Genomic DNA, 27,872 nt, shown 5'->3' with positions numbered 1-27,872 from the left:
CCCCCCCTTTCTTCCCATGTATCTTTTTTTTTTTTTTTTTTTTTTTTTTTGGTAGGGTCTCACTCTAGTCCATGCTGACCTGGAATTAAGTATGTAGTCTCAGAGTGGCCTCAAACTCACGGCGATCCTCCTACCTCTGCTTCCCAAGTGCTGGGATTAAGGCGTGCGCTACCACGTCCAGCTCTCATGTATCTTTTAAAATTCATTTGTTTTGTATGTGTATGTATGTATGCTCATATATGTGTGGGCACACATGTGGGGGGGGGATAGAGCTTAAGGCATTTTTTTCACGTTTATTTTATGAAAAGAGGATTTCTCCCAATACTGCTAATTTCACTATCCAGCTTGCCCTGGGGATCTTGTCTGCTTCCTCCGTGCTAGGATTACAGGTAGGCTACGAGACCTTTGTATCCTTTATGTAGGGTGTGTAGGATCTGAACTCTGGTCTTTATGATTATGTGGCAAGAGCTTTATCCACTGAGCCATCATCCCAGCTCATATCATGTGTCTTTAAAGGCTGAAGTGGCCCAATTTATAAAATTGCTCATTCCATTAGTATTCCACCTACTCTGAGGTTAAATGCTTTTCTCTCTATTTGACAGGTAATTTCTGTTCTTTTTTATGCTCCCCCCTTCAAAACCTATTTGAGCCTAGTCCTTAAAACATATGTATCTTCCAGAATTACTTTCCATTCCATTACATTTTTAGTAGACTCAAAATCAGATGGTGTAAGTCAGCTATGCCAACTTCTTTGTAGGCCCAAGATGAGTACTCAAGTGCTCATCAGAGCATGTCATGGTCACCTTACTCCCTTCCAGATCCCTCCATACTTTGCTGCTCCCAGGTGTTGAACCTCAATAACAGAAAGTTTGCCTTAAGCTTCAGAGAATCATTTTAGCGAGGATAACCAACTCATCTCAGTTTGTCAATCTCAGCACTGAAAGTCCTATGTTCTGGAAAGTTCCTCAGTCCTGCGAAGACTAGAATAGCTGATCACTCCACTTTTGGATCCCCCTTGTACTTTTCCTTCTCTTCTCTTCCTCTTCCTTAGCAAGGCAAGGGAGAAAGATTTGTTTCTACCTGTATACTCAGACCTATGAGGCTGTCAGCTGCAAGAAGAACCCAGAGCATAGATGTGTGGGTTCCTGCGTCCTTCAGGGCTGCCCACAGTCCCCTCCTCCCAGGCATCCCAGGCATCTGTGGAGACCAAGGTTGTGCCATGAGAAGAGAAAGAATCACTCCCGGGAGACAGTTTCAGTGAACAGCTTGGTTTATTGTCAGGAAAATGGGTTTATAAGCAATTGAGGGTGGGAAGAGGGTCCTAAGGGGATTGGATACACAAGGTTGCTTGTTGATAACTAATTAGCATATGGGCACATTCTTTCCAGCAGTAGGCAATGGCAGGGGGAGGGGCTGTGCAAAGGTGCTTGCTGATGCCATATAAGGAGTTTCCTAGGCAACTGGTCAAAGGCCACAGGGTTATGGGCAAAGCCTAAGTCTTTACATCTGAATGTCCAGGTATCCCTGCTTGGAGAGAGAATGGCCTTACTTCCTGCTGATCTCAGGCCGAGATTTTTGTCCAGGTGTCCAGGCTCACTACAACCCCCGAGAATGGGGGGAGCAGCTCCCCTGCCAGTCCGTGCAGAGATACTAGCAGCATTTCAGGCTGCTGTGACCCCTCCATAGCCTGGAGACTTCGTGTCAGACAGCTTAGGTTTGCTTTAACCCAGGTCCCTGCCTGTGTCCCACACAGATGTAGAAGCTCAGTCCTCTGCTTGTGTCTCACACAGATGTAGAAGCTCAGTTCTCTGTGCTACATCTTGAGACCTCAGGAATCCAGTCCAAGAGTTTAATGATTTACCCCAACTTTAAGCACACAAAGGGAAAGCAATCTCAATTTGCCTGTCTACGGCGTTGCATATTGTATATATACCCTAAATGGGGGTTCTTGTTTATTTTGGAGGTGCTGGGGATCAAACCCAGAGCCTTCTGCCTATGAAGCAGGTGTTCTGCCACAGAGTTCCACCTCCAGCTTCCTCTCCCTTTCTTTTTGGAGACAGAGCCTCGCTAGCCCACTGCCCTTGAATTCTCAATCCTTCTGCCTCAGACTTGCAAGTACTAGCATTATGGGAATGTGCCATTATGTTTTGCACTTTTTGTTTTGTTTTGTTTTTTGTTTGTTTATTTTTATTTATTTGAGAGTGACAGAGAAAGAGGCAGAGAGAGAGGGAGAGAATGGGCACAAGAGGACCTCCAGCCGTTGCAAACGAACTCCAGGCCCGTGCACCCCCTTGTGCATCTGGCTTACGTGGGTTCTGGGGAATCAAGCCTCAAACGGGGGTCCTTAGGATTCACAGGCAAGAGCTTAACTGCTAAGCCGTCTCTTCAGCCCTTGGTTTTTGTTGTTGTTGTTTGGTTTTTTAAGGTAGGGTTTCACTCAAGCCCAGGCTGACCTGGAATTCACTCTGTAGTTTCAGGGTGGCCTCAAACTCATGGTGATCCTCCTACCTCTGAGTCCCATGTGCTGAGATTAAAGGCATGCGCCACCACGCCCGACTGTTTTGTTTTTTGAGGTAAGGTCTTGCTTTAGCCTAGGCTGACCTGGAATTGACTGTGTAGTCTCTGGGTGGCCTCAAACAGTGATCCTCCTACCTTTGCCTCCCAATTGGTGGGATTAAAGGCATGTGCCACCATGCCTGGCTATTTTTGACACTTTTAAAAACTATTACTGAGCTGGGCGTGGTGGTGCACACCTTTAATCCCAGCACTCGGGAGGCTAGGAACCCCAGTTCAATTCCCCAGCACCCACTTAAGCCAGATGTAAAAGGGGGCACATGCGTCTGGAGTTCATTTACAGTGGCTAAAGGCCCTGTCACATCCATTCTCTCTGTCTGCCTCTCTCTCTCTCAAATAAATAAATATTTTTAATATTATTTATTTATTTATTTGGTTTTTCAAGGTAGGGTCTCACTCTAGCTCAGGCTGACCTGGAATTTACTATGTAGTCTCAGGGAAGCCTCAAACTGTCAGCAATCCTTCTACCTCTGCCTCCTGAGTGCTGGGATTAAAGGTGTGTGCCTCCATGCCCAGCTTAAAAAATATTTCTTTACATACTTGAAAAAGAAAGAGTGAGTATGAGCATGCCAGAGTCTCCTACCACTGTGTTCTAGATGCATGTACCACTTTTTGCATCTAGATTTATATGGGTACTGGGGGATCAAACCCAGGTTGTCAAGCTTTGCAAAGTAAGTGCCTTTAACCACTGAGCAACCTCTCCAGCCTCCTGTTTGGCATTTGTAAAAAAAAAAAACAAACAAAAACCACAGAGCTGGAGAAATGACTTAGTGGTTAAGGCGTTTGCCTGCAAAGCCAAAGGATCCTGGTTCAGTTCTCCAGGGCCCATGTAAGCCAGATGCACAAGGGGACACGTGTCTGGAGTTCCTTTGCAGTGGCTGAAGGCTCTTGTGCACCCATTCTCTCCCTCCCTCTCTCTTTCTCTCCTCTCTCTCTCTCTCTCTCTCTCTCTTTCTACTTCTTTCTTTCAAATAAATAAATAAATTATGTTTAATAAAATAAAACATACTTTGGGGTTGGAGAGATAGCTTACCAATTAAGGCACTTGCCTGCAAAGCCAAAGGACTCAGGTTCAATTCCCCAGGACTCATATAAGCCAGATGCACAAGGGGGTGCATGACTCTGGAGTTCATTTACAGCAGCTGGAGACCCTGGTGTGCCCATTCTTGCTCTCTCTCTCTACCTGTCTATCTCTCTAATAAATAAATTTTTTTAAAAAAAACATACTTTGGGGCTAGAGAGATGGCTTAGCAGGTGAGGCATTTGCCAGTAAAGCCAAAGGGTCCAGATTCGATTCTCCAGTACCCACATAAAGCCACACAAGGTGTCACGTGCACCTGCAGTTCCTTTGCAGTGGCTAGAGGCCCTGCTGTGTGCCCATTCTCCCCCATCCTTTTTTCCTTTTTTTGTTATGTATGTGGGCACATGTGTGTGCAGGTACATGTGTGTGGAGGCAAGAATTCAACATCAGGGCTAGAGAGATGGCTTAGTAGTTAAGGTACTTGCCTGTGAAACCTAAGGACCCAGGTTCAATTCCCCAGTACCCATGCAAACCAGATGCATAAGGTGGCACATATGTCTGGAGTTTGTTTGCAGTGGCTAGAGACCCTGGCATGCCTGTTCTCAATATATATCTACCTCTTTCTCTTTCTTGCTTTGAAATAAATAAAATATTGGGTTGAGTGTGGTATGCACACATTTATCCCAACACTTATGAGGCAGATGTAGAATTGCAGTGAGTTTGCGGTCACCCTGAGATGACATAGTGAATTCTAGGTCAGCCTGAGGTAGAGCGAGACCCTACCTTGAAAAACCAAAAAATAAAATACTGAAGAAAAAAGCCGGGCATGGCGGTACACGCCTTTAATCCCAGCACTTGGGAGGCAGAGGTAGAAGGATTGCTGTGAGTTTGAGGCTACCCTGAGACTACTTAGTGAATTCTAGGTCAGCCTGGGCTAGAGTGAAACCCTGCCTTGAAAAAAAAAAAAAAGGCCGGGTGTGGTGGCACATGCCTTTAATCCAAGCACTCAGGAGGCAGAGGTATGAGGATCACCATGAATTGGAAGCCAGTTGAGACTACAAAGTGAATTCCAGGTCAGCCAGGGCTAGAATGAAACTATATCTCGAAAACAAAAAACAAAATCAACGTCAGGTGTATTCATCTATTCCTCCCTAAGTTATTTATTGAGACATTCTTACTATCCTAGTGAACCCAGAACTCATTGATACTGCTAGTCTAGCTAGCCAGCAAGCCCTGAGGATCCACCTGTCTCTCTGTCTTCCCACACAAATTATAGAGGCATGCTGCCACGCTCAGAATTTGTGTGGGTTCTGGAGATCCACACTCAGGTCCTCGTGCTTTCATGGCAAGTATTTTACTGACTGAGCCATCTCCCCAGCCTTACTTTAATTAATTAATTTTTTTTGGCCAGGGGGCTGGAGGGCGTTCAAGGTAGGATCTTGCTTTAGCCCAGGCTGACCTGGAATTAGTTTCAGACTGAGCTAGAACTCACAGTAATCCTCCTACCTCAGCCTCCTGAGTGCTGGGATTAAAGGTGTGCAGCACCATACCCAGCATTTTTCTTTCCTGTATATATATATGTATATGTGGCTAGAGAGATGGCTTAGCAGTCAAGGTGCTTGTCTGCGAAGTTTAAGGACCTAGGTTCAATTCCCCAGTACCCTTGTAAACCAGATGCACATGGTGGTACGTGTGTCTAAGAGTTCCTTTGCAGTGGCTGGAGGCCCTGACACACATATTCTCTCTCTCTCTGCGTCACTATCTTCCTCTTTCTATAATAGAACATTTAAAGAAAAAAGAATTTAAAATAAATATTATTTATTATTTGGGAGGGAAAGGGAGAGTGAGAGAATGGGCATACCAGGGCCTTTAATCACTGCAGGTGAACTCCAGACACATGTACCACCATTTGTCTGGCTTACATGCATTCTGGTGAATCAAACCTAGGTCCTTAGGCTTCTCAGGCAAGCGCTTTAACTGCAAAACCATCTCTCCAGCCTATTTTTCTTTTTCTTTTTTGATTATCTGAAATAGGATCTTCTCTACTCCAGGCTGACCTGGGATGCACTATGTAGTCTCAGGTGTAAAACTCACAGTGATCCTCCTATCTCTGCCTCCCAAGTGCTGTGATTAAAGGTATGCACCATAAAGCTTTTTTTTTTTTTAACTTATTTTATTTTATTTACTTATTTGAGAGAGAGAATGGGTGTTCCAGGTCCTCCAGCCACTGAAAATGAACTCCAGATACATGTGCCACCTTGTGCATCTGGCTTATGTGGGTCCTGGGGAGTTGAATCAATGTCCTTTGGCTTTGCAGGTAAGCGTTTTAACTGCTAACCCATCTCTCTAGCCCTTAAAAGGCTTTTTACAACAAAGAATTTGTGTGTATGTGTGTGTGTGTGTGTGTGTGTGTGTGTGTGTGTGTGTGTGGTTTTTCGAGGTAGGGTTTCACTCTAGCCCAGGCTGACCTGGAATTCATTATGGAGTCTCACGGCAATCCTCCTACCTCTGCCTCCCAAGTGCTGGGATTAAAGGCATGTGCCACCATGTCCAGCTATCAACAAAGAAAATTTTTAATCGAGGAAAGAGGCAGTCTACAGAAAGGGAGAAAATTGTTGTTAGCTGTATATCTGATAGAGAGTTAAACTCTAGGGGCTGGAGAGGTGACTCAGCTGTTTAAGGTGCTTGCTTATAAAGCCTGGTGGCCCAGGTCTGATTCTCCCTCTAGCCCGGGCTGATGTGGAATTTACTTACTAGTCTCAGGCTTCAAACTCATGACAATCCTACCTCTGCCCATCAGTGCTGGGATTAATGGTGTACACCACCAAAACTGGCTTCTAGTCAATGTTTTTTTGGGTTTTTTTTTTTTTGTTTTTTTTTTTTTTGGTTTTTCGAGGTAGGGTCTCACTCTAGCCCAGGCTGACCTGAAACTCACTCTAGTCTCAGGGTGGCCTTGACCTCACAGCGATTCTCCTACCTGTGCCTCCTGAGCGCTGGGATTAAAGGCGTGCACCAGCACGCCCAGCTTTAGTCAGTGTTTTTGATAAGTGTTGGTATATTCTTCTATCCTTTGGCTCTTCTAATGTTTCCGTCATAGTCTGTTCACTATTAATGTCACTATTTTTTTTCTGAATTTTCCCCATGTTCACTTCCTGGATTTTTCACTTTAAGAGCCTGCTTTGTGTTACTCAGGTCTTGATACTCTTCATCCAAATTCAACACTTTCAAAGTTGGATCCTTCATTGGTGGTGGTATCACAGATTTCCCAGAATGAGCTGCTAGCCAGGTTGTCCCAGGACCATGTCACTCAAGGCCTCTGAGCTGAGCTGGGCTTGGACTGGTGCCATGCCCACTGTAGTAGACAGCTTAAGGTTGCTGAGATGAACTTCCAAACCAAGCACAGTTGTAGAGGGAAAGATATTTATTGAAGCTTACAGATCCAAACAGAGAGAGAAGGCACAAGGCAAAAACACCCAAAAGGGACACCACAAACACACTAAAGAAACTCTAGGCACTTTGCATATCTTTAGACTGGAATTGCAAATCCACTAGCATAAAACACTTAATTTGTTGGAGGGCCATTTATTCACACTACCTCATTCCATCCTCCAATAGATTGATAACCATTTCACATTGTAAATTGTATTCAGTCCAATTTCAAAGGCCTCCACAGTCTTTACCAACTTAAAATAGTTCTAGTCTCAAGTCCCATCTGAGATTTAAGATGGTCTCTTAACTGTGAGTCCTGTAAAATCAAACAAGTTAAGTACTTTCAAGATATAAAGGTACAGAGTAAATATTTTGAACTGCTGTGAGGCATAGCAAGGAGAGACTAGAAAAATGCACACTCAACCATCAAACAAACATCAAACTTCTACAGTTCAAGTTCCGTCGTAACCAGTGAATGACAGTCTCTGGATTTTCCAGTTCTGCCCCTCCAACTTGGCTGAGTAGCCAGGGAAAACTTCTATCCCTAGCTAAAAGCCTCCAAGGTAGCCCTTACACAGTCCTGGTATATCCAACACATCTTTGGGTCTCCATGCAAACCACAGTCCATCTTCCAATAGCTTTGTCATCCTATCAGGGTCATCATGCCCTGCCTTATTCCACATCTCAGCAGCAGTTCCTGAAACCATGTATGTTTCATGACCACTCCATGCATTTCTCATGCTTCTGAAACCAACACCAGGTGTACAGGACACAGCCATATTCTTAATTCAGGGAAGAAATAAATCATTACCTTGAAGAGCAGGTTCCTTCTCCAGTTAACTCTTTCCAAAAGAGTTTGCATTTCTATCGTAGTCTTCCCTCAGGCATCCTCTCCATTGTTTAGTGTAAAGCAGTTGGGCCATCTTCCTTAAGATTGCTAATGCATTTGGCAATAGCAGCTTCAGTAACCTAGACCAGTCTCATTGCCTGTCATTTTATTTATTTATTTATTCATTATTTTTTTTCTCAAACTTTTTTTTCTTGGTTTTTCAAGATAGGGTCTCACTCTAGCCCAGGCTGACCTGAATTACCTATGTAGTCTCAGGTTGGCCTCAAACTCAAGGCGATCCTCCTACCTCTGCCTCCCGAGTACTGGGATTAAAGGCATGCGCCATCACGCCCAGCTTTTTCTCAATTTTTATTAACATTTTCCATGATTATAAAAAAAAATCCCATGGTAATACCCTCCCCCCTCCGACTTTCCCCTTTGAAATTCCATTCTCCATCATATCCCCTCCCCATCTCAATCAGTTTCTCTTTTATTTTGATGTCATGATCTTTTCCTCCTCTTATGATAGTCTTGTGTAGGTAGTGTCAAGCACTATGAGGTCATGGATATCCAGGCCATTTTGTCTAGAGGGAGCATGTTGTAAGGAGTCCTACCCTTCCTTTGGCTCTTACATTCTTTCTTCCACCTCTTCCGCATTAGACCCTGAACCTTGGAAGGTGTGATCTAGATGTTACTCAGTACTCCAGTCACTTCTTTCCAGCACTATGATACCTTCTGAGTCATCCCAAGGTCACTGCCATCTGAAAAGAGAAGATTCTCTACCCAAAGTGAGAGTAGCGTTAATATAAGGGTATGAATATTAAGAGAAGTGCTAACTGGGCAGTTTGATAAGCATAGTATATACATTTTTCCAGACATCAGTTGATGTTACACCCCTAGGGCTCATGACTACCCTGTTTTAAGTTTTCAGTATCAGGGATGTATTCCCTCCCATGGAGCGGGCCTCCAGTCCAATTGGAGGGCAGTTGGTTTCCACCATGACAGATGTGCCACTATTGCACCCATCGGTTCATTTGGCCAGGCTGGCCAATTATAAGGCTTGTAGTGTCTATTGTTGAGTATCTTCACTGGTGGTATCTCTTTCTCCCATTGAACTACATGTAGAATGGCTTCTTCCAGCTTTCTGTCAGCTGGTCTACATGGAGGAGGTTATCAGCTCAGTTCCAGCAGGATTTCTCAGTGGCCTTGAAGCCCAAGTATGTGTAGTCTTCAGCAATAGGGTCTTACCATCAATTCCTGGTGGGAAACCAAGGGCCTTGGCAATGGCCTATAATGTTTTGGGGGCATCTGGGACCTTCCTGGCCAACAACTCACTGGAGGCATCCCATCCCTGAGTGCCTGTCATTTTAACTTGTTTGAAGTTTTACAACTTAAAATCTTAAATCTCTCAGTTCAGTATCTTTAGCAAAGCTCATCATCAGTCCATTACCAATTGAACCTTGATCAAACTCTCTGGGCCTGGGCAGCAGAATGTAGTCAGCTCTTAAGTTAGTAGCCTAGTTCCAACAAAGTCCTTTGCAGTCTTTCCTTGTCCTTAGTTCGTAAGCTAAGCCTCCAAGTTCGGTTCTGCCTGCACTTAGCATTCTCAAACTCTTATCAGAATAGTCCATAATACTTGTCTTACTGCTCCAGAAGATATCTTCAGTTGCAAGTGCCAAGTCCATGCACATGATCAGATTCATTTCACCCCACTCCTGGTACCAATTTCTGTAGAAGACAGCCTCAGGTCAGTGAGATGAACTTCCAAACCAAACACAATTATAGAGGAAGGAATATTTACTGAAGCTTAGAGTTTCAAGCAGAAAGAGAAGCCACAAGGCAAAAAAACTCGAAAGCCACACTACAAACAAGCACACTTCAGAAACTCCAGGCTTTTTGCATATCTTTAGACTAGAATTGCAAATAAACTGGCATAAAACGCTGAATATGTTGGGGGCCTTCTATACAAACTAGCACACTCACCATAAGAGCCCAAACTGTTTTCTACGAAAAACCTTGGATCAGGGAAATGTAGATTAAAACTACATTGAGATTCCATCTCACTCCTGTCAGATTGGCTGCCATCATGAAAACAAAGGATCATAAATGCTGGTGGGGATGTGGAAAAAGAGGAACCCTTCTACACTGTTGGTGGGAATGCAGTCTGGTCCAGCCATTGTGGAAATCAGTGTGGAGGTTCCTAAAACAGCTAAAGATTAATATACCATATGACCCAGCTATAGCACTCCTAGGCATGTATCCTAAGGACTCATCCCATTTCCTTAGAAGTACGTACTCAACCATGTTTATTGCTGCTCAATTCATAATAGTTGGGAAATGGAACCAGCCTAGATGTCCCTCAACTGATGAGTGGATAAGGAAGATGTGGCACATTTATACAATGGAGTTCTACTCAGCGGTAAAGAAAAATGAAGTTATGAAATTTGCAGGAAAATGGATGGATCTGGAAAGGATTATACTAAGTGAGGTAACCCTGGCCCAGAAAGCCAAGCGCCACATGTTGTCAATCATATGTGGATCCTAGCTACAGATGATTGTGCTTCTGTGTGAGAAGGAAAAAACTCAGTAGCAGAGGCCAGTAAGTTAAAAAGGAGATACAAAGGGAAGAGAAAGGAAGGGAGGAGGGTACTTAGTAGGTTGGTATTATATATATGTAAGTAGAAGAATAGATTAATGGGGGTGAAAAGGCCCAAAGTGAGGTCAGGGGAAGAGATTGAGTAAAGGAAAGGTGGAGGGAGGGCTAATCAAAATCTAAGAGGATGCTAAATCATATGGAATCCTCCGGTTTTGGACAATGGAACACTCAGGAGCCATAGATCATTGTTAGAAATTTTTCAGTGCCAGGGATGGGATACCTCTAGTGAGTTGTTGGCCAGGGAGGTCCCTGATGTCCCCAAAACATTATAGGCCATTGCCAAGGCCCTTGGTTTCCCACCAGGAATAGATGGTAAGACCCTATTGCTGAAGACTCCACATACTTGGGCTGCAAGGTCACTGAAAAATCCTACTGGAACTGAGCTGATAATCTCCTCTATGTAGACCAGCTGACAGAAAGCTGGAAGAAGCCATTCTACATGTAGTTCAATGGGAGAAAGATACCGCCAATGAAGGTACTCATCAGTGGACACTGCAAGCCTTGTAATTGGCCAGCCAGGCCAAATGAGCCAATGGGTGCAATAGTGGCATGTCTGTCCTGGTGGAAACCAGCTGCCCTCCAATTGGACTGGAGGCCCGCTCCATGAAGGGAAACACATTCCTGATACTGAAAGCTTAAAACAGAGGCAGTCATGAGCCCTAGGGGTGTAACATCTGCTGATGCCTGAAAAAAATGTATATTCTGTGCTTATCAAACTGCCCAGTAAGCACTTCTCTTAATATTTACACCCTTATATTAACACTACCCGTACTTTGGGTAGAGAATCTTCTCTTTTCAGATGGCAGTGACTTTGGGATGACTCAGAAGGTATCATAGTGCTGGAAAGAAGTGACTGGAGTACTGAGTAACATCTCGATTACACCTTCTAAGGCTCAGGGTCTAATGCGGAAGAGGTGGCCGAAAGATTGTAAGAGCCAAAGGAAGGGTACAACATGCTCTCCAGACAAAATGGCCTGGATATCCATGACCTCATAGTGCCTGACACTACCTACACAAGACCATTATAAGAGGAGGAAAAGACCATGACATCAAAATAAAAGAGAAACTGATTGAGATGGGAAAAGGTTATGATGGAGAATGGAATTTCAAAGGGGAAAGTAGGGGTGGGGAGGGAGGGTTTTACCATGGGATACTTTTTAAAATCATGGAAAATGTTAATAAAAATTGAGAAAAATAGAAAAAAGAAAAATCTTGGGCTGGAGAGATAGCTTAGTGGTTAAGGTGCTTGCCTAATGACCCAGTTTCAGTTCCCCAGAATCCACATAAGACAGATGCACCAAGTGGCCATCATGTGTGTCTGGAGTTTTTTTTGCAGTGGCTTGAGGCCCTGGTGCAGCCATCCTTTCTCTCGTTCTTAAATAAATAAGGAGTCGGGTGGGTGGCACACACCTTTAATCTCAACACTTGATAGGCAGAGGTAGGAGGATTGCCATGAGCTTAAGGCTACTCTGAGACTATATAGTAAATTCCAGGTCAACCTGGGCTGGGAGTGAGACCCTACTTTAAAAAACAAAATAAATAAATAAATAAAAATAAAGAAAGAATATTAATACCCCTTTTGTTTCTCATAAGGATTGAGGTAAATTATACATATTTCATGTTTAGTATAAAGCCTGACAACATTAGGTAAATGTCAGCTATTTATATATATACACACACATACACACACACTCATGTCGTTAATATTCCATGTATTTGTTAGAGGCCAACATAGTTGTGATTTATCAAAAAGGAATTCTCATAACCTAAATAAGAAAGCAGAAACAAGCCAGGCATGGTGGCTCACGCCTTTAATTCCAGCACTTGGGAGGCAGAGGTAGGGGGAACGCCATGCCTGAGCCTGTGACTACATTGTGAATTCCAGGTCAGCCTGAGCTAGAGAGAGACCCTACCTTGAAAAAATAAAAAAATCAGAAACAGGACTGGAGAGATGCTTCAGTAGTTAAAGACACTTGCTTGCAAAGCATAGTGACCTGGGTTCTATTCCCTAGTACCCACATAAAGCCAGTGTACAAAATGGCACAGGCTTCTGGAGTTAGTTTGCAGTGGTAGCAGTCCCTTGTAAACCCATCCTCCCATCCCCTCCTTCTCAAATAAACAAACATTTTTTAAAAAGCAGGTACCTTAGCCGGGCATAGTGGTGTACAACTTTAATCCCAGCATTCAGGATACAGTAGTAGGTGGATTGCTATGAGTTCGAGGCCACCCTGAGACTACATAGCGAATTCCAGGTCAGCCTGGGCTACTGCAAGACCCTACCTTGAAAGAACAAAAACAAAAAAAAAAGGTACCTTTATAACTTTTCAGTGACTAATTTTTCCCAGCATTATGTGTTGGACATAAGCAAAGTTTTACCATAAGTCTCTTCTCTTAGAATCAATTTCTGAAAGTTTAAAACTGAATTTTAGTGTGCCTGGCTAATACAGAGTTTTAACTTTTTATTTAAGGCTATTTCTGATGCTTGGAAGCTATCATTTTAGCAACAAAGATGGTAATAAATCTTTGTCTCCCACAATTCAGACCAAGAATTCACTGCAACAAGGTAAACCTAACAATATATACATGTAAGTATATAATATATTTTCATGCTTTTCCTATTTCCTGTCTGTGTATGTGGCCTTTCTTCCTTAGGCTTGCTGTATTTTCCCCTTAGATTACACAAGGTAACATTTAGATAACTATGGGGCACACTCATCTCTAGAGCTGTAGAACACATTACAAGGTGGGGAGTGACTTTTTGTGTAGGGTCTTCTTGACTGTTCTTTTCTCTCTTCTATAATCAATTTCACTTGTACCTTAAATAATAGGAAAAGTAGACTGGGGTTGAGGAGGTAGTTCAGTGGGTCAAGAGTTTGCTGTGCAAATGTGGGGACCTGAGTTTGAATACCTGGAACCCATGTACAGTGCTAGACATCATGACATGTGCCTATAATCCTGGACTGAGAAGGTGGAGACAGAGATTCTCTGGGGCTCACTGACTAGCTAGCTAGTCTAAACAAATCAGTGAGCTCTATGTTCAGTGAGAGACTCTGTCTCAAAGAATGGAAATGGAAAGCAATTGAGGAAGGCACTTGGCATCAATCTCTGGCCTCCAGATGCACATATGCATGCATGCACACACATGTGCCCACACACACATTAATACACCTAAACACACACACAGAATTATTTTCTTCTTTGCTTTATCATTTTGCTTGCTTTTTTTTTTTTTTGTTTGTTTGTTTTGTTTTTTTGGACAGGATCTAACCCAGGCTGTTTTGCTACTTATTATGTAGCCAAGGATGACCTTGAACTTCTGATCCTCCAACTGTGCCTGAGATTACAGGTGTATACCACCATGCCTGGCTTGCTGCTAATATTTGTTTTATTTATTTATTTATTTGATTTTCCAAGGTAGGGTTTCATGCCCATGCTGACCTGGGATTCACTATGTAGTCTCAGGTTGACTTCAAACTTATGGCGATCCTCCTACCTCTGTGCCTTCCGAATGCTGTGATTAAAGGTGTGCTCCACCACTCCTGGCCTGTTGCTAATATGATTAAGAGTGGGCCATGCTTGGGGACATTTACCTTCAGCCTTGAGTACCTTCAAAAACTCTGCAACAGGTCTGGAGTAATGGCTTAGCAGTTAAACACTTGCCTGTGAAGCCTAAGGACCCCAGTTTGAGGCTTGATTCTTTAGGACCCACCTAAGCCAAATACACAAGGTGGCACATGTATCTGGAACTTGTTTGCAGTGGCTGAGGCCCTGGTGCCCCCATTCTCTCTCTCTCTCTGTAATTTTCAAATAAATAAATAATAATTACAATTAAAATAAAATAAAACCCTGTGACAATTCAGTTTAACAGAAATGAAATCTAAGGGCCAGGCATGGTGGAGCACACCTTTGATCCCAGCACTGGGGAGGCAGAGGTAGGAAGATCACTGTTCAAGGCCACCCTGAGACTACAGAGTGAATTGCAGGTCAGCCTGGGCTAGAGCGACACCCTACCTCTAAAAAAAAAAAAACAAAAGGAAGAAAGAAAAATAAATGAAATGAAATCTAAAAAGGGTTTTGTTGTTTGTTTTTTTAAATCTGTTTTTAAACAGTCTTTTTAGAAGTAACAAGTTCATAAAAAACAGTTGTCTTCATTTGGATCTTTTTTTGTCATTAAATCTAGGTGTCAGCTGATGGTTATGAAGTAGAAAATCTCATCTCTGAAGACCTTATAAAGAGAAGCCGTGGCTTTAGGACTGAGTATTTTGTTAGGCCACCAGTCTATGTGACAGTTTCCTTTCCCTTTAATGTGGAACTCTGTAGGATTAACATAGACCTCACAGCTCGAGGAGGCCAGAATGCCACTGGCTTAGAAATATACACATCTTCCTTATCTAACAGAGCCTCATGGAATTCCCAGGAATGCCAGACCCCAGGCCCTGCAGAACCATCTGTCCCAAATAAAGAAGTGTTCACCTTGGTAGGCAAAGTCTTACTGAAAAGTCAAAGCCAAGTGACGTTCAGCCACAGGGGCTTCAAGGCTAGGCCACCTTTTAGCCCAATGGAAGTCACACACCCCTCCCCTACTGTTGTGGTCCAGGAGCTCTGGAATAAAGGGACTCTTTCTCTCTGCCATGTGACCCACCTCAAGATCGGTATCACCCATGTGACAGGCAGTGGCATCGCTTGCATCAAGCAGTTAGAGGTGTGGGGTCAGCCGGCTAAGACCTGCTCTCAGGAGGTGATAAACAGTGTCTTGTTGGTAGCCTCAGAGAGCCTGCCTCAAGATATGGTTCTACCCATGGAGAGTAACTGTGACCCTAGAGTTCATTGTGGAGGCCAGAACCCCTCCTGTAGCTCACAGGAGTTGGTTCCAGTGCTGCAGGATGTCCCAGAGGAGTTCCTAGATCCCATCACCTTGGAAATCATGCCTTGCCCCATGTTGCTGCCCTCAGGCAAGGTCATTGACCAGACCACACTGGAGAAGTGTAACCAGAGTGAAGCTACTTGGGGCCGAGTGCCCAGTGATCCTTTTACTGGAGTAGCCTTTACTCCGCAGTCCCAGCCACTTCCACACCCCTCCCTGAAGGCCCGAATTGACCGTTTTCTGCTCCAGCACTCTGTCTCTGGCTGCTGCCTGCTTGGGAGAACACAAACTGCATCAGCGGTGACCCCTTCTATCATTGCCTTGCCCTTGAGGAAAAGGAAGATCGATCAGGCTGAACTTACCCCAGACAGCAGTCTTGCTGTGAATGCTTCTTGCTCTACCACAAGTCCTCTGGTCTCGCCCATTACCTCAGAGCACAGTGCAAAGAAAATGAAAGCTCCCAGTGAGCTCACCTTGATGCACACGGACGGTTCAGCAGGTGACTATCTGTGTCCAGCCCTGTGTCATCCCTGTCCTTTATTTATTTATTTATGAGAGAGAGAGAGAGAGAACTCACCTGGGCCTCTAGTCACTACAAGTGAACTTCAGACATATGTACCACTATGTACATCTAATTTAATGTGGGTTCTAGGGAGTCAAACCTAGGTCCTTTGGCTTCACAGGCAAGTGCCTTAACTGCTAAGCCATCTCTCCAGTCCATTCCTGTCCTTGGACTTATATTTTGCTAGCTTGGGTTTGTCAAGCCCAATGGCCATGCTGTTTCTCATTGTTGTTGCAGGGCCTCGCAGCTTTGCCCTCAGCCCACAGGTAATCTGGAGACCCCTCTGGCGTGGTGGGTGCTCTTCCCTGTCCCAGCTTTCCCTCTCTCTCTTCCTTCCTCCCTCTATCCCTTTTTTTTTTCTTTAAATATTTTTATTTATTTTCAAAAAGGGACAGAGAATGAGAATGGGCACACCAGGGCCTTCTGCCACTGCAAACAAACTCCAGATGCATGTGCCACTTTGTGCATCTGGCTTTACATGGGTACTGGGGAATTGACCCAGTCTGTCAGATACAAGCAAGTACTTTAACTGAGCCGGAGCTACAGAGACAGCATCCCCTTTCTTTAAAAAAAAAAAAAAAAAAAATTTTAAATTTATTTGAGTGGGAGAGAGAATGGCACACCAGGGCCTGTAGCCACTGCAAATAACTCTAGACACATGTGCCACTTTGTATATCTGGCTTTTTATGGGTACTGGGGAATCAAACCTGGGTACTTAGGCTTCACAGGCAAGTGTCTTAACCTCTAAGCCATATCTCCAGTCCCTCCCCCCGTTTTTTTTCCTGCTTTTTTTTTTTTAACTTTTATTAGCATTTTCATGATTATAAAAAAAAATATCCCATGGTAATTCCCTCCCTTTCCCCCCCCCACTTTCCCCTTTGAAATTCCATTCTCCATCATATTACCTCCCCATCTCAATCATTGTACTTACATATATACAATATCAACCTATTAAGTACCCTCCTCCCTTCTGCTTTTTGTTTTTCAAGGTAGGGTTTTACTCTAGCCCAGGCTGGCCTGGAATTCACTCTGTAGTCTCAGGCTGGCCTAAAACTCACAGTGAACCTCCTACCTCTGCCTCCCAAGTGCTAAGATTAAAGGTATGCACCACCACTCCTGGCTTTCCAGCCCCTTTTTTAATATTTCTTTTAGACAGAGAGAGAGAATTGAGCTAGGGCCTCCAGCCACTGTAATCAGACTCCAGATGTGTGTGCCATCTTGTGCACATGCGCAACCTTTCACTCTTGTGCACCTGGTTTATGTGGGACCTGAAGAGTTGAACATGAGTCTTTGGGTTTCACAGGCAAGTGCCTTAACCACTAAGTCAAATCCAGCCCCCTTCCTTTCTTTCTTTGAAGCAGGGACTCACTCTGTAGCCCAGGATAGCCTGAAACTCACTATGTAGCTGTAGTTGGCCTTAAATTTGTAATCCTGTCTCAGCTGGGATTATAGGTAGGAGCCTCCATCCAGGATTCATCCTACTAGCCAGTGTGCCTGTTTTGAATTTCCTTCATGTACCGTGGCCAGCTCAACACTTTTTGTTGTCTTACTCCACTAGTCAGATCTTCAGAGAAGAGAGATACAAGTCCCTCAAAATAGACTACTTCTGCTGGGCGTGGTGTTTCACACCTTTAATCCCAGCACTGGGAGGCAGAGGTAGGAGGAGTGTTGTGAGTTTGAGGCCACCCTGAGACTCCATAGTGAGTTCCAAGTCAGCCTGGGCCAGATCTTTCTTCTGGAACCTATTTTGTGGTTCCTTATGTGAATTTCAGTGTTTGTTCTTGAGTATGAAATTGAAGCATCTGGGTTTCTTTCTTTTTCCCTGGGGCATTTACTGGAACCGGCATTGCTGCTTCCTCTTGCTCTGGCTTACCTGGCAACTTGTGCAGCTGAATGTGCTTAAGCTTGGCTTTTCTCCCCACTCACTCCCTGCTCTTTGAAAAACTTTGTTTATGTCAGGCAGACATGGTAGCACATGCTTTTAATCCCAGCACTCAGGAGGCAGAGGTAGGAGAGCCACTGAATTCAAGGCCAATTTGAGACTAGATATTGAATTCTAGGTCAGCCTGGACTAGAGAAAGACCCGTCTTCAAAAAAAACAAAACAAACAAAGAAAAAAAAAACATTTATTTGTGTGCATGTGTACATGTACTCCAGATGCATGTACCACTTTTTGTGTCTGGCTTTACATGGGTACTGGGAAATTGAACCCAAGCCAGCAGCTTTGCAAGCAAGTCCTTTTTTTTTTTTTTTTTTTTTTAGGTAGAGACTCACTCTAGTCCAGGCTAACCTGGAATTCACTAGGTAGTCACAGTGCTCCTCTTATCTCCCGAGTGCTGGGATTAAAGGCGTGCGCCACCAGGCCTGGCTCTTGCAAACGCCTTTTAACTGCTTTAACCACCTCCCTAGCCCTCTTCCACTTAGTTTTGAGAGTCTTTGATTTGCTGAACCCTGCATTTATGTTGATACTCTGAGGGTCTGGCTATTTCAAAATCCGTTATCACTTAGGAGTTCCAAATAAGGCTGATAACTAATATATTACTCTTTTTAGGTTTTCCAAGGTAGGTTCTCGCTGTAACCCAGGCAGACCTGGAACTCACTGTGTAGTCCCAGGTTGGCCTCAAACTCATGAATCCTCCTACCTTGGCCTTCTGAGTGCTGGGATTAAAGATGTGTCCCACCACACCAGGCAATATATTTATTTCTTGCAAATACAGGAGAAAAAGAGGAATTGAAAAAATATAAGTTTATTCAAGAGATAGTATACTGGTTAAGACACTTTTAAGACACTGCCAAGCCTAAGGATCCAGGTTCGATTCTCCAATACCCACGTAAATCAGATGCACAAGATGGCACATGCTTCTGGAATTTATTTGCTGTGGCTAGAGGCCTTGGTGTGCCCATTCTCTATCTGCCTCTTTCTCTCTCGCTCTCTGTCTCTCAAATAGAGAAATAAAGTTGTGTGTGTGTGCGCGTGCGCATGCATGCTGGGCATAGAAAACTATTTGAATCAAGCTTAGTGACACATACCTGTAATCTCAGCAGCACTCAGAAGGCACAGGCAGGAGAGTCAACATGGGTTTGAGACAAGTGTACACACTGTTTAAAGAAAAAAGCTGGGCGTGGTGGCACACCCAGGAGACTCCATAATGAATTCCAGGTCAGCCTGGGCTAGAGTAAGACCCTACCTCGAAAAACTAAAAGAAAAAAAAAAAAGAAAGAAGGAAGCTGGGCGTGGTGGTGCATGCCTTTAATCCCAGCACTCGGGAGGCAGAGGTAGGAGGATCACCGTGAGTTTGAGGCCACGCTGAGGTACATAGTAAATTCCAGGTTAGCTTGGGCTAGAGTGAAACCCTACCTTGAAAAACAAAAACAAAAAAGTAGAAGGGCTGGAGAGATGGCTCAGCAATTAAAGTGCTTGCCTGCAAAGCCTAACAACTTGAGGTCAGTTCCCCAGGACCCACATAAAGTCAGGTGCACAAAATAGTGCATGTATCTGGAGTTTATTTGCCAAGGCTATAAGCCCTGATAGGCCCATTCTCTCTCTCCCTGTCAGGTGTGGTGGCACACGCTTTTAATCCCAGTACTTGGGAGGCTGAAGTAGGAGGATCACCATGAGTTTGAGGCCAGCCTCAGACTACATAGTGAATTCCAGGTCACCCTGGGCTAGAGTGAGACTCTACATCAAAAAGGGGGGGAAGCTAGATGTGGTGGTGCATATCTTTAATTTCAGCACTTGAGAGGCAGAGGTAGGAGGATTGCCATGAGTTCAAGGCCACCCTGAGAATATAGAGTGAATTCTAGGTCATCCTGAGCTAGGGAGAGACCCTACCTCGAAAAAACAAAACACAATGGAGGGAGTACTGGAGAGATTGCTCAGTGGTTAAGGTGCTTGCTTGCAAAGCTTAAGAACCCAAGTTCAGTTCCCCTGTACCCATGTAAAGCCATAGGCACAAGATGGTGCATGCATCTGGAGTTTGTTTGCAATGGTTAGAGGCCCTGGTATGTCCATTCTTTTTCTCACTCCATTTGCATCTTTCTGTCAAATAAATAAATAAAGTTTTTTTTTTGTTTTTTTTTTTTTAAGAAGAAGAGAAGAAAGGTTCTTATGACTCTTACATAGTCTTGATAGTGTTGGTCTTGCCAAACTTGGTGACACAAGGGCCATATGTACTAAGCTGATGTGCTGGGTCCCATGAACTAGACAAATTATTGTACTCCCCTCTTCAAGGCAGTCTTGCAAATTCTGCTACCCGTCATGTCCTTGAGTTCTTCTTTACAGCCTACCTATTTATTTAATTAATTAATTTATTTGAGAGCCACAGAGAAAGAGGCAGAGAGAGAGAGAGAGAATGGGTACACCAGGGCCTCCAGCCACTGCAGAAGAACTCCAGATTCATGTACCACCTTGTGCATCTGGCTTATATGGGTACTGGGGAATCGAGCCTTGAACCAGGGTCTTTAGGCTTCACAAGCAAACATTTAACCTCTAAGTCATCTCTCCAGCCCCACATTTTTTCTTCTTGAGAAGATTTCACTCTAGCTCAGGCTGGCTTCAAACTCATGGTGATCCTTCTATCTTAGCCTTCCAGGTACTAAGATTATGTTAAGGAATGAGCCACCATACCTGGCTGTGTCTTTGCTGCTATTGTTGATTTGTTTGTTTTTTCAAGGTAGGGGTTCACTCTAGCCCAGGCTGATGGGACTGTCAGGTTTTGCAAGCAAGTGTCTTTAACCACTAACTCATCTCCCCATCCCTGTTTTTTTTTTTTTTCTTCCAAGGTAGGGCCTCACTATAACCCAGGCTGACCTGTAGTCCCAGGCTGGCCCTGAACTCATGGTGATCCTCTTACTTCTGCCTCCTAAATACTGGGATTAAAGGCATGAGCCATCATGCATAGCATTTGTTGGTTTTTCAACAGTCTCATGTAGCCCATGCTCTAGCATCAAACTATGTAGTTGAGGATGACCTTGAACTTTGATCTTCCTGCCTTTATCTCCCCAGTGCTAAGATTACTGGTATGTGCCACCATGCCCACTTTTATGTGATGCCAGGCTTTGTGCATGCTAAGCAAGCACTCTTTCAGCTTGGCTACATCCCCAGCCCTCTCTACCCTTTTTGCTACTACTCTTACCCTATAGCTTGGCTTTGTGTTAACCACTTAAGTATAGCCTGACAAAGAGTAAGCAGCTAAGGTTAGGCCACACTGCTTTAGTTGCCTGTGAAAGAGGGCCCAACACCTGCAAAGGGCAGGTAATGCCCTACATGGTAGTGGGTCCCCAGGAGAAGAGGTAGGGAAAGAGATTAGTTCTCCTGGAGAGATATGATGAGGGTAGGGTAAGGACTCAGAGCTTCCATCATTTAGCATCAGGGGCCTTGGAGTATAGTCTACAAAGTGCAAGGTCCTGGCTGGATACCCAGAAGTGCCAAAAAGAAGGGAAGGAGGGCTGGCTTAGTGGTAAAGGCACTTGCCTGCAAAGCCAAAGAACCTAGGTTCAACTCCCCCCAGGACACACATAAGCCAGATGTACAAGGTAGTGCATGCGTCTGGAGTTCATTTGTAGTGGCTGGAGGCCCTGGTGCACCCATTTCCCCTCTCCCTCTCTGCCTCTCAAATAAATAATAAAAATTAAAGCTGGGCGTCCACATGCCTTTAATCCCAGCACTTGGGAGGCAGAGGTAGGAGGATCGCTGTGAGTTTGAGGCCAGCCTGAGACTACATAGTGAGTTTCCAGGTCAGCCTGAGCTATAGTGCAGCCCTACCTCGAAAAGCAAACCCCTCCCCCCACCAAAAAAAAAAAAAAAGGAAGGAGAAGAAAAGGCAAGTGCAGTTCTGCGGCAGAGCCCCAAGGTAGCTCCCTCCTGCCCAAACCCTTTATCCAGAAGAGAACCCAGAGCCTTGCAGGCTGGAGGGGTGGGAAGAAATTGTCAGGCTTTCCAGGACTCCGACACCCATGCTGTGCCAACGACACAGGAAGGAGCCTGAAGTTGAAAGGGCGGCTACTTCTCCTTTGCTAACCCTCTGGAATGTTGTGGTCTGTGTATCTCAGCAGGTCCATTGTCCCATGAGCAGAAGCTGTCACAAAGCTTGGAAATTGCCTTGACTTCCACCCTTGGCTCCTTGCCCTCCTTCACAGCACAGCTCACTAGGGGACAGCTCCAGCCATTGGGCACAAGAGGGAATAGCACTTCCAAGAATCCAGGCACCAGCACAGGTAACCTGGGACCACCATCTCTTGAATAATTGGTCTATGTAGGGTACTGTGGGGGGTTTTGTTGTTGTTTGTTATGTAGTCCCAGGTGGCTTCAAACTCAGTGGTCCTCCTACCTTTGCCTCCCGAGTGCTGCAATTAAAGGTGTGTGACACCATGCACAGCAGAGAGATGAGAATGGGCGAGCCTGGGCCCCTAGCTGCTACAAATGAACTCCAGATGCATGCACCACTTTGTGCTTCTCGTTTTACGTGGGTACTAGGAAATCAAACTTGGGTCATTAGGCTCTACAGGCAAGTGCCTTAGCCACTAAGCAGTCTCTCTACCCAGATGCTGGGCTTTTGATCCCTTGGGGCACTATTGGCCTGCTTGGCCAGCTCCTTCCTCACTCGAATCTTCATCTTAGGGAGAAGGCTATTCCCTTTCCTTCTCCAAGAGGAAATGAGGATGTGACTCTTCACACAAAGACCCTCAGTCAACCCTGTCATTCTGTGGTCTCTGGCCTGACTATCCTTTACTGTAGGTTTTTGGTTTGTTTGGTTTCTCAAGGTAGGGTCTCACTCTAGCCCAGGCTAACCTAGAATTTACTATGTATTCTCAGGCTGGCCTCGAACTCACAGCAATCCTCTTACCTGTGCCTCCTGAATGCTGGTATTAAAAGTATGTTCCACCATCCCAACTTGTTCTGGATATTTTGAGACAGTTCTTGCTGTGTAGTCTAGGCTGGTCTGGTTTGGAATTCACTGTGTAGCTCAAACTAACATTGAACTTTTTTTTTTTTTTTCCGAGATAGGGTCTTACTCTAGCTCAGGCTGACCTGGAATTCACTATGTAGTCTTGGGGTGGCCTCAAACTCACAGTGGTCCTCCTTCCTCTGCCTCCTGAGCGCTGGGGTTAAAGGTGTGTGCCCCATGTCTGGCTAACACTGAACTTTTGAGTTCTTTAAGTGGTAGAATTACAGGGGTGTACTAACACACTTGACTGTTTTGTATCTTTTTTGTTTTGTTTTTGCTTTTTGAAATAGGGCCTCACAACTTAGGCTGACCTAGAACTCATTCTGAGCTCAGGCTGCCCTTAAACTCAGGATGATCCTCTTATCTCAATTTCCCAAGCACTCGGGAGGCAGAGATAGAAGGACCACTATGAGTTTGAGGTCAGCCTGGGATAAATGAGACCCTACCTCGAAAATACCAAAACAAAACAAAACACTGCTATGTAGTCTTAGGCTGGTCTTGAATTCACAGTGAACCTCCTCTCTCTGTTGGAATTAAACACGTGTGAAACTATACCTAGTGGTGTTCCTCTTCTTAAAGTCCTTTAAAGTCCTCCCGTTACATGCCATTGCCTCTAATGACCTTGTCTCCCTTGTTCTCATTTAAAGACACCACGCCCTGTTTTTCTTTTCCCTCCCTCTTTCTTCCTTCCTTCCTTTCTCTTTCTCTGTCTCTCTCTCTCTCTCTTTTTTTTCTTCGAGGTAGGGCCTCACTATAGGCCAAGCTGACCTGGAATTCACTGTGGAGTCTCAGGGTAGCCTTGAACTCACGGCAATTCCCCTACCTTTGCCTCCCAAGTGCTGGGATTTCTTTCTTTCTTTGTCTGTTTCTTTTTCCCTTTAATGATCTTTATTTTTTGGCTCTGAAATTGCCCTTGAAGCATGAGATATCTGAGATCCTTCCTTTTGGAGGAAGACACTTAGGCTTTTGTCTGCTTCTATGATGTGCCAGGTGTGGTTTGGGGTGTTTTGTATATGTGTGGTGTATGTGTGTGTGCGTGTGTGCACATGCACACACTCTCAAATGAATGTCAGACAGCTTTTTGCATCCAGCTTGGGTGGCTCGGTAATTGAACTGGACCAGCAGGCTTTTTAAGTAAGCACCTTTAACCCAAGCCGTCTTCCCATTCCTTAAGTGTGGGTTTCTTTTTAAGACTCGGTGGGCTGGGAATATAGCTTAGTTGGGTAGAGTGCTTTGGCCATTAACATGCATAAGGTCCTGGGGTTGATTCTTTTTGTTGTTGTTGTTGTTGTTGTTTGTTTGTTTTGTTTTGTTTTCGAGGTAGGGTCTCACTCTAGCTCAGGCTAACCTGGAATTCACTATGTAGTCTCAGGGTAGCCTCCAACTCACAGCAACCCTCCTACCTCTGCCTCCTGAGTGCTGGGATTAAAGGCATGGACCACCATGCCCGGCTTCTGGGGTTGATTCTTAGCACAGCATAAATTGGGTGTAATCTTAGCACTTGTGATGTGCAGGTAAGAGAATCATTAGTTCAGGGTCATATTTGGCTGTTTTGCAAGTTTGAGGCTATATAGCAAGATCCTATCTCAAATTAAAAAACAGTGCCCATCATGTGGCGCACACCTTTAATCCCAGCACTCAGTAGGCAGAGGTAGGAGAATCGCTGTGAGTTTGAGGCCACCCTGAGACTACATAATGAATTCCAGATCAGCCTGAGCTAGAGTGAGACCCTACCTCAAGGAAAAAAGAAAACACAGGGGCTGGAAGAATGGCTTAGCAGTTCAGGTGCTTGCCTACAAAGCCAAAGGACCCAGGTTCAATTCCCTAGGACCCTTTTAAGCCAGATGCACAAGGCAACACATACATCTGAAGTTCATTTGCAGTGGCTAAAGGTCCATGCCTCTCTGTCTCTCTCTCTGCCTCTTCTCTCTCTTGATCATAACTAAATAGATAAAATAAAAATTCAATCAAAAAAAAAACTGGAAGGAGGGGCCAATGGGGAAGGGGTAGGTCATGGATGAGCCTAATAATGGTACCAAACTGCTTGTACTTGCACAATAGAAAACTAATTAAAAAAAAAAAAAAAAGAAATGGAAAAAAAAACTGGTAGCAGGGTATGGAGGTGCAAGCCTATAATTCTACCACTTGGGAGACTGAGGCAGAAGCATTCCTACATAGTGAGTTCAAGGCCACTGTGGACAACATAGTAAGACTTAACCTAGAAATCAAACAAAGAGACTAATGGATAGTGAATTCCCATGTTTCATGCATGGATCAGCAAGGATATTGATAAATAGCAGTATCTCTTCTTCCTTCCTTCCTTTCTTCCTGCCTTCTCCCTTCCCTTATTTTAGAGAATCACCAGTAAGGAAAGAGATATTTTAACAGATTGTGTGATTCTTGGCCAGTATGTATGAGAGACATTCTGCATTTTGTTACCTCGTGTTTGACTTAAAGAAAATACATTTGGCTGTGTATGATAGTGCACCTTTTTTTTTTTTTTTTTTTTTTTTGTTGGTTTTGGTTTTTCGAGGTCGGGTCTCACTCTAGCTCAGGGTGACCTCGAACTCACGATGATCCTCCTACCTCTGCCTCCCGAGTGCTGGGATTAAAGGCGTGTGCTACCACGCCCAGCAGTGGTGCACATTTTTAATCTCAGCTCTTAGGAGGATGGCTCTGAGTTCGAGGACAGCCTGAGACTACAGAGTTCTAGGACAGCCTGGGCTAGATTGAGACCCTACCTTGGAACACACACATACATGCACACACACTTAAAGCCAAGCCTGTCTTTCTTCCCTCAGGATGCTGGGGCAGAGCAGACTTCTTTGAATTTTAGTGCTCGGGGTAGAGTTGCATATCTTGTAGCCAGTGCTTTCGTATAGGTGTCAGACCTATTTGAGTACTCGCTGTTCCTGGGCTGTGTGAGGCTGTTTGCTAGGCTCTAGGAACGGACCAAAAAGCTCAGATGTGATCCTTACCCATGGAGGCTTCCAGACCTTGGGGAGGACACAGGCATGTGATCCGGTGACATGTGAAGTACTCCAAGGCACAGGAAGGGGACAGTCTGCGTCTAGCATGCCGTTCTTGGTTTATATTGTCAGAGAAAGCTTGTGCCTTGATCTGCCTTTGGCAGGGGAAGATGCACCTTGCTTAAGAAGCCAGGGGAAGGTGCCTGATCTTGTCCCCTGCCCTCAGAGTCTAGCTTTTCTCAAACAGTAATGAAGTACCAAGATTAATAAAGGTGACACAGGGGAGGCTTGCCCGATTCCCAGCTTCTGCTCCCTCTCCTGTCAGTTAGTGAGGGGCAGGCTATGGAGGGACAAAACCTGGACTGAGGAGCAGCCTAGATTAACCCTGGCTTGTTCTGATCCAGCAGAGCAGCCCGGGTCTACTCCTGGCCCAGAGTGTACCTCCTGCAAAACACCGTTTTCTCCCTACTTAAGAAAGGACCCAGTGTACCAGCTGCCCTGTGGCCATCTCCTGTGCCGACCCTGCCTGAGTGAGAAGCAACGTTTCCTGCCCATGACGTGCAGAGCCTGCCAGCAGCCAGTCTCCAGCCAGGATGTGCTGCGGGTCCACTTCTGAGTGACCAGCCTCAATTGGATAAGCCCCACCGCTGGGAGGAGTGGAGGTCCCCCATCCTCTGTTTCTGGGGCTTTAGCACATCACAGTGTAACACAGGAACTGCATTGCCGGTTAAGCAGCAGCAAGATTTAAAAAAAAAAAAAAAAAAAAAAGCCATAGGCAGGGCTGGAAGCACTGGGAGAGTTGTCCCTGTTCTTGCCAGAGCCCAGGACCCACCAAGCCAGCCCCTGTCAAGGGCTCCCAAGTTGCCTGCACATAAACTCTTGTAAGCAGGGCTTTGTGAGCAGTACTCCATGGACTGTGGCTTGGGAGCTCACACAGAGCCTTTCCTGCCTCAGGGTCACCCAGAAGTGGACGATGGTGGGGGCTGAGCACATGACAGCTCTCCTGCCTCCACTGGCTGACACTTGGATCCTTAATAAACTGATAACTGACATCCACTGTGGGCTTCCTTTTTGAAGTGCGTCTGTCTGGTCATGCTTCTGTCCCCCAGCTGCATTTCATCACACTAATATAATTGTCACAGAGGGCAGTGTGGGCAGTTACTGCAACCAGTCAAGAGTGTGTCCTCAGCTAGGCATGTTGGCACATGCCTTTAATCCCAGCACTCAGTAGGCAGAGGAAGGAGGATCGCCATGAGTTCGAGACCACCCTGATACTACATAGTTAATTCCAGGTCAGCCTGGACCAGAGTGAGACCCTACCTCAAAAAAAAATAAAAAAGAAAAAGAAAAAAAGAGAATGTGTGTATGTGTGTCCTATCTACTGCCTAAAAAGAGAAAACTGAATTTTCGATCTGTCCAAGTACATGGATTTGCATGTGTGTTTGTGCCACAGGGAGGACAAATAGTCATGTGCCAACTTGTGCCCAGTTGCTTCTGGAGCTGCCCTGGGGGGTAGTGGACACCTGTGGTACATTGCAGGAAAAATACTAGTATATAGGCTGCATTTATTTGTTTTGTCCAAAATTAAGCTTTATGGAGTCCTAAAGGAACTAAATGTTCCTACAACTCCATTTACCTTATTGAATAGTTTCTAGTCACTAAAAGGTCAGTGCAGAAACACTGCCCCATTCCTTTCCCAGCATGGTGGTGAAGAAGGGACTTGACATGCTCCTGTACCAAGACCAGTCACAGGCCCTGTGGCCCAGCCACTGAGCCACGGGCACCCCATCCCTTTAGGATGCTCAGTCCACATTTGAGAAATTAGACCTTCAGTTGAATTTATATTTTTGTTTTTGGAGTTCTCAGGGGATTTAGTTACAAAGATGACCCCTAGAAGGAGGTTAGTTCCTCTCCAGTAACACTGGTACTTTGCTTTTGTGAGGTATCAGAATCTACTGTGTGTGGATGACCTGGCTGGTGGCTCTTGAACATCCTCCTTGCTGCTCCACCCAGTTTGGGTG

The 27,872-nt window shown here is 44.8% G+C and overlaps 1 protein-coding gene across 5 annotated transcripts in view; it reads left to right on the top strand.

Moving 5' to 3' along the window:
* The window catches only part of Ubox5 (U-box domain containing 5), a 55,773-nt gene extending 28,870 nt beyond the window's left edge, over positions 1-26,903 (top strand). Inside the window, exons 1-5 of one of the 5 annotated variants that reach the window (XM_045156271.1) lie at positions 5,895-5,912; positions 12,978-13,072; positions 14,690-15,872; positions 21,987-22,151; positions 26,256-26,903. In XM_045156271.1, coding sequence (XP_045012206.1) covers positions 13,019-13,072; positions 14,690-15,872; positions 21,987-22,151; positions 26,256-26,467 — 1,614 coding nt within the window. In that variant the 5' untranslated portion in view covers positions 5,895-5,912; positions 12,978-13,018 and the 3' untranslated portion in view covers positions 26,468-26,903. Of the gene's footprint in view, positions 1-5,894; positions 5,913-12,977; positions 13,073-14,689; positions 15,873-21,986; positions 22,152-26,255 lie in introns of those variants that run through there. The other 4 variants (XM_004661475.2, XM_045156272.1, XM_045156270.1 and 1 more) reach the window with 4 other exon arrangements.
* Positions 26,904-27,872: the final 969 nt, after the last annotated feature.

This window comes from Jaculus jaculus, chromosome 8 (genome assembly GCF_020740685.1).
Source record: "Jaculus jaculus isolate mJacJac1 chromosome 8, mJacJac1.mat.Y.cur, whole genome shotgun sequence".
NCBI lineage: Eukaryota > Metazoa > Chordata > Mammalia > Rodentia > Dipodidae > Jaculus > Jaculus jaculus.
This window is presented reverse-complemented; position numbering and strand designations above follow the sequence as displayed.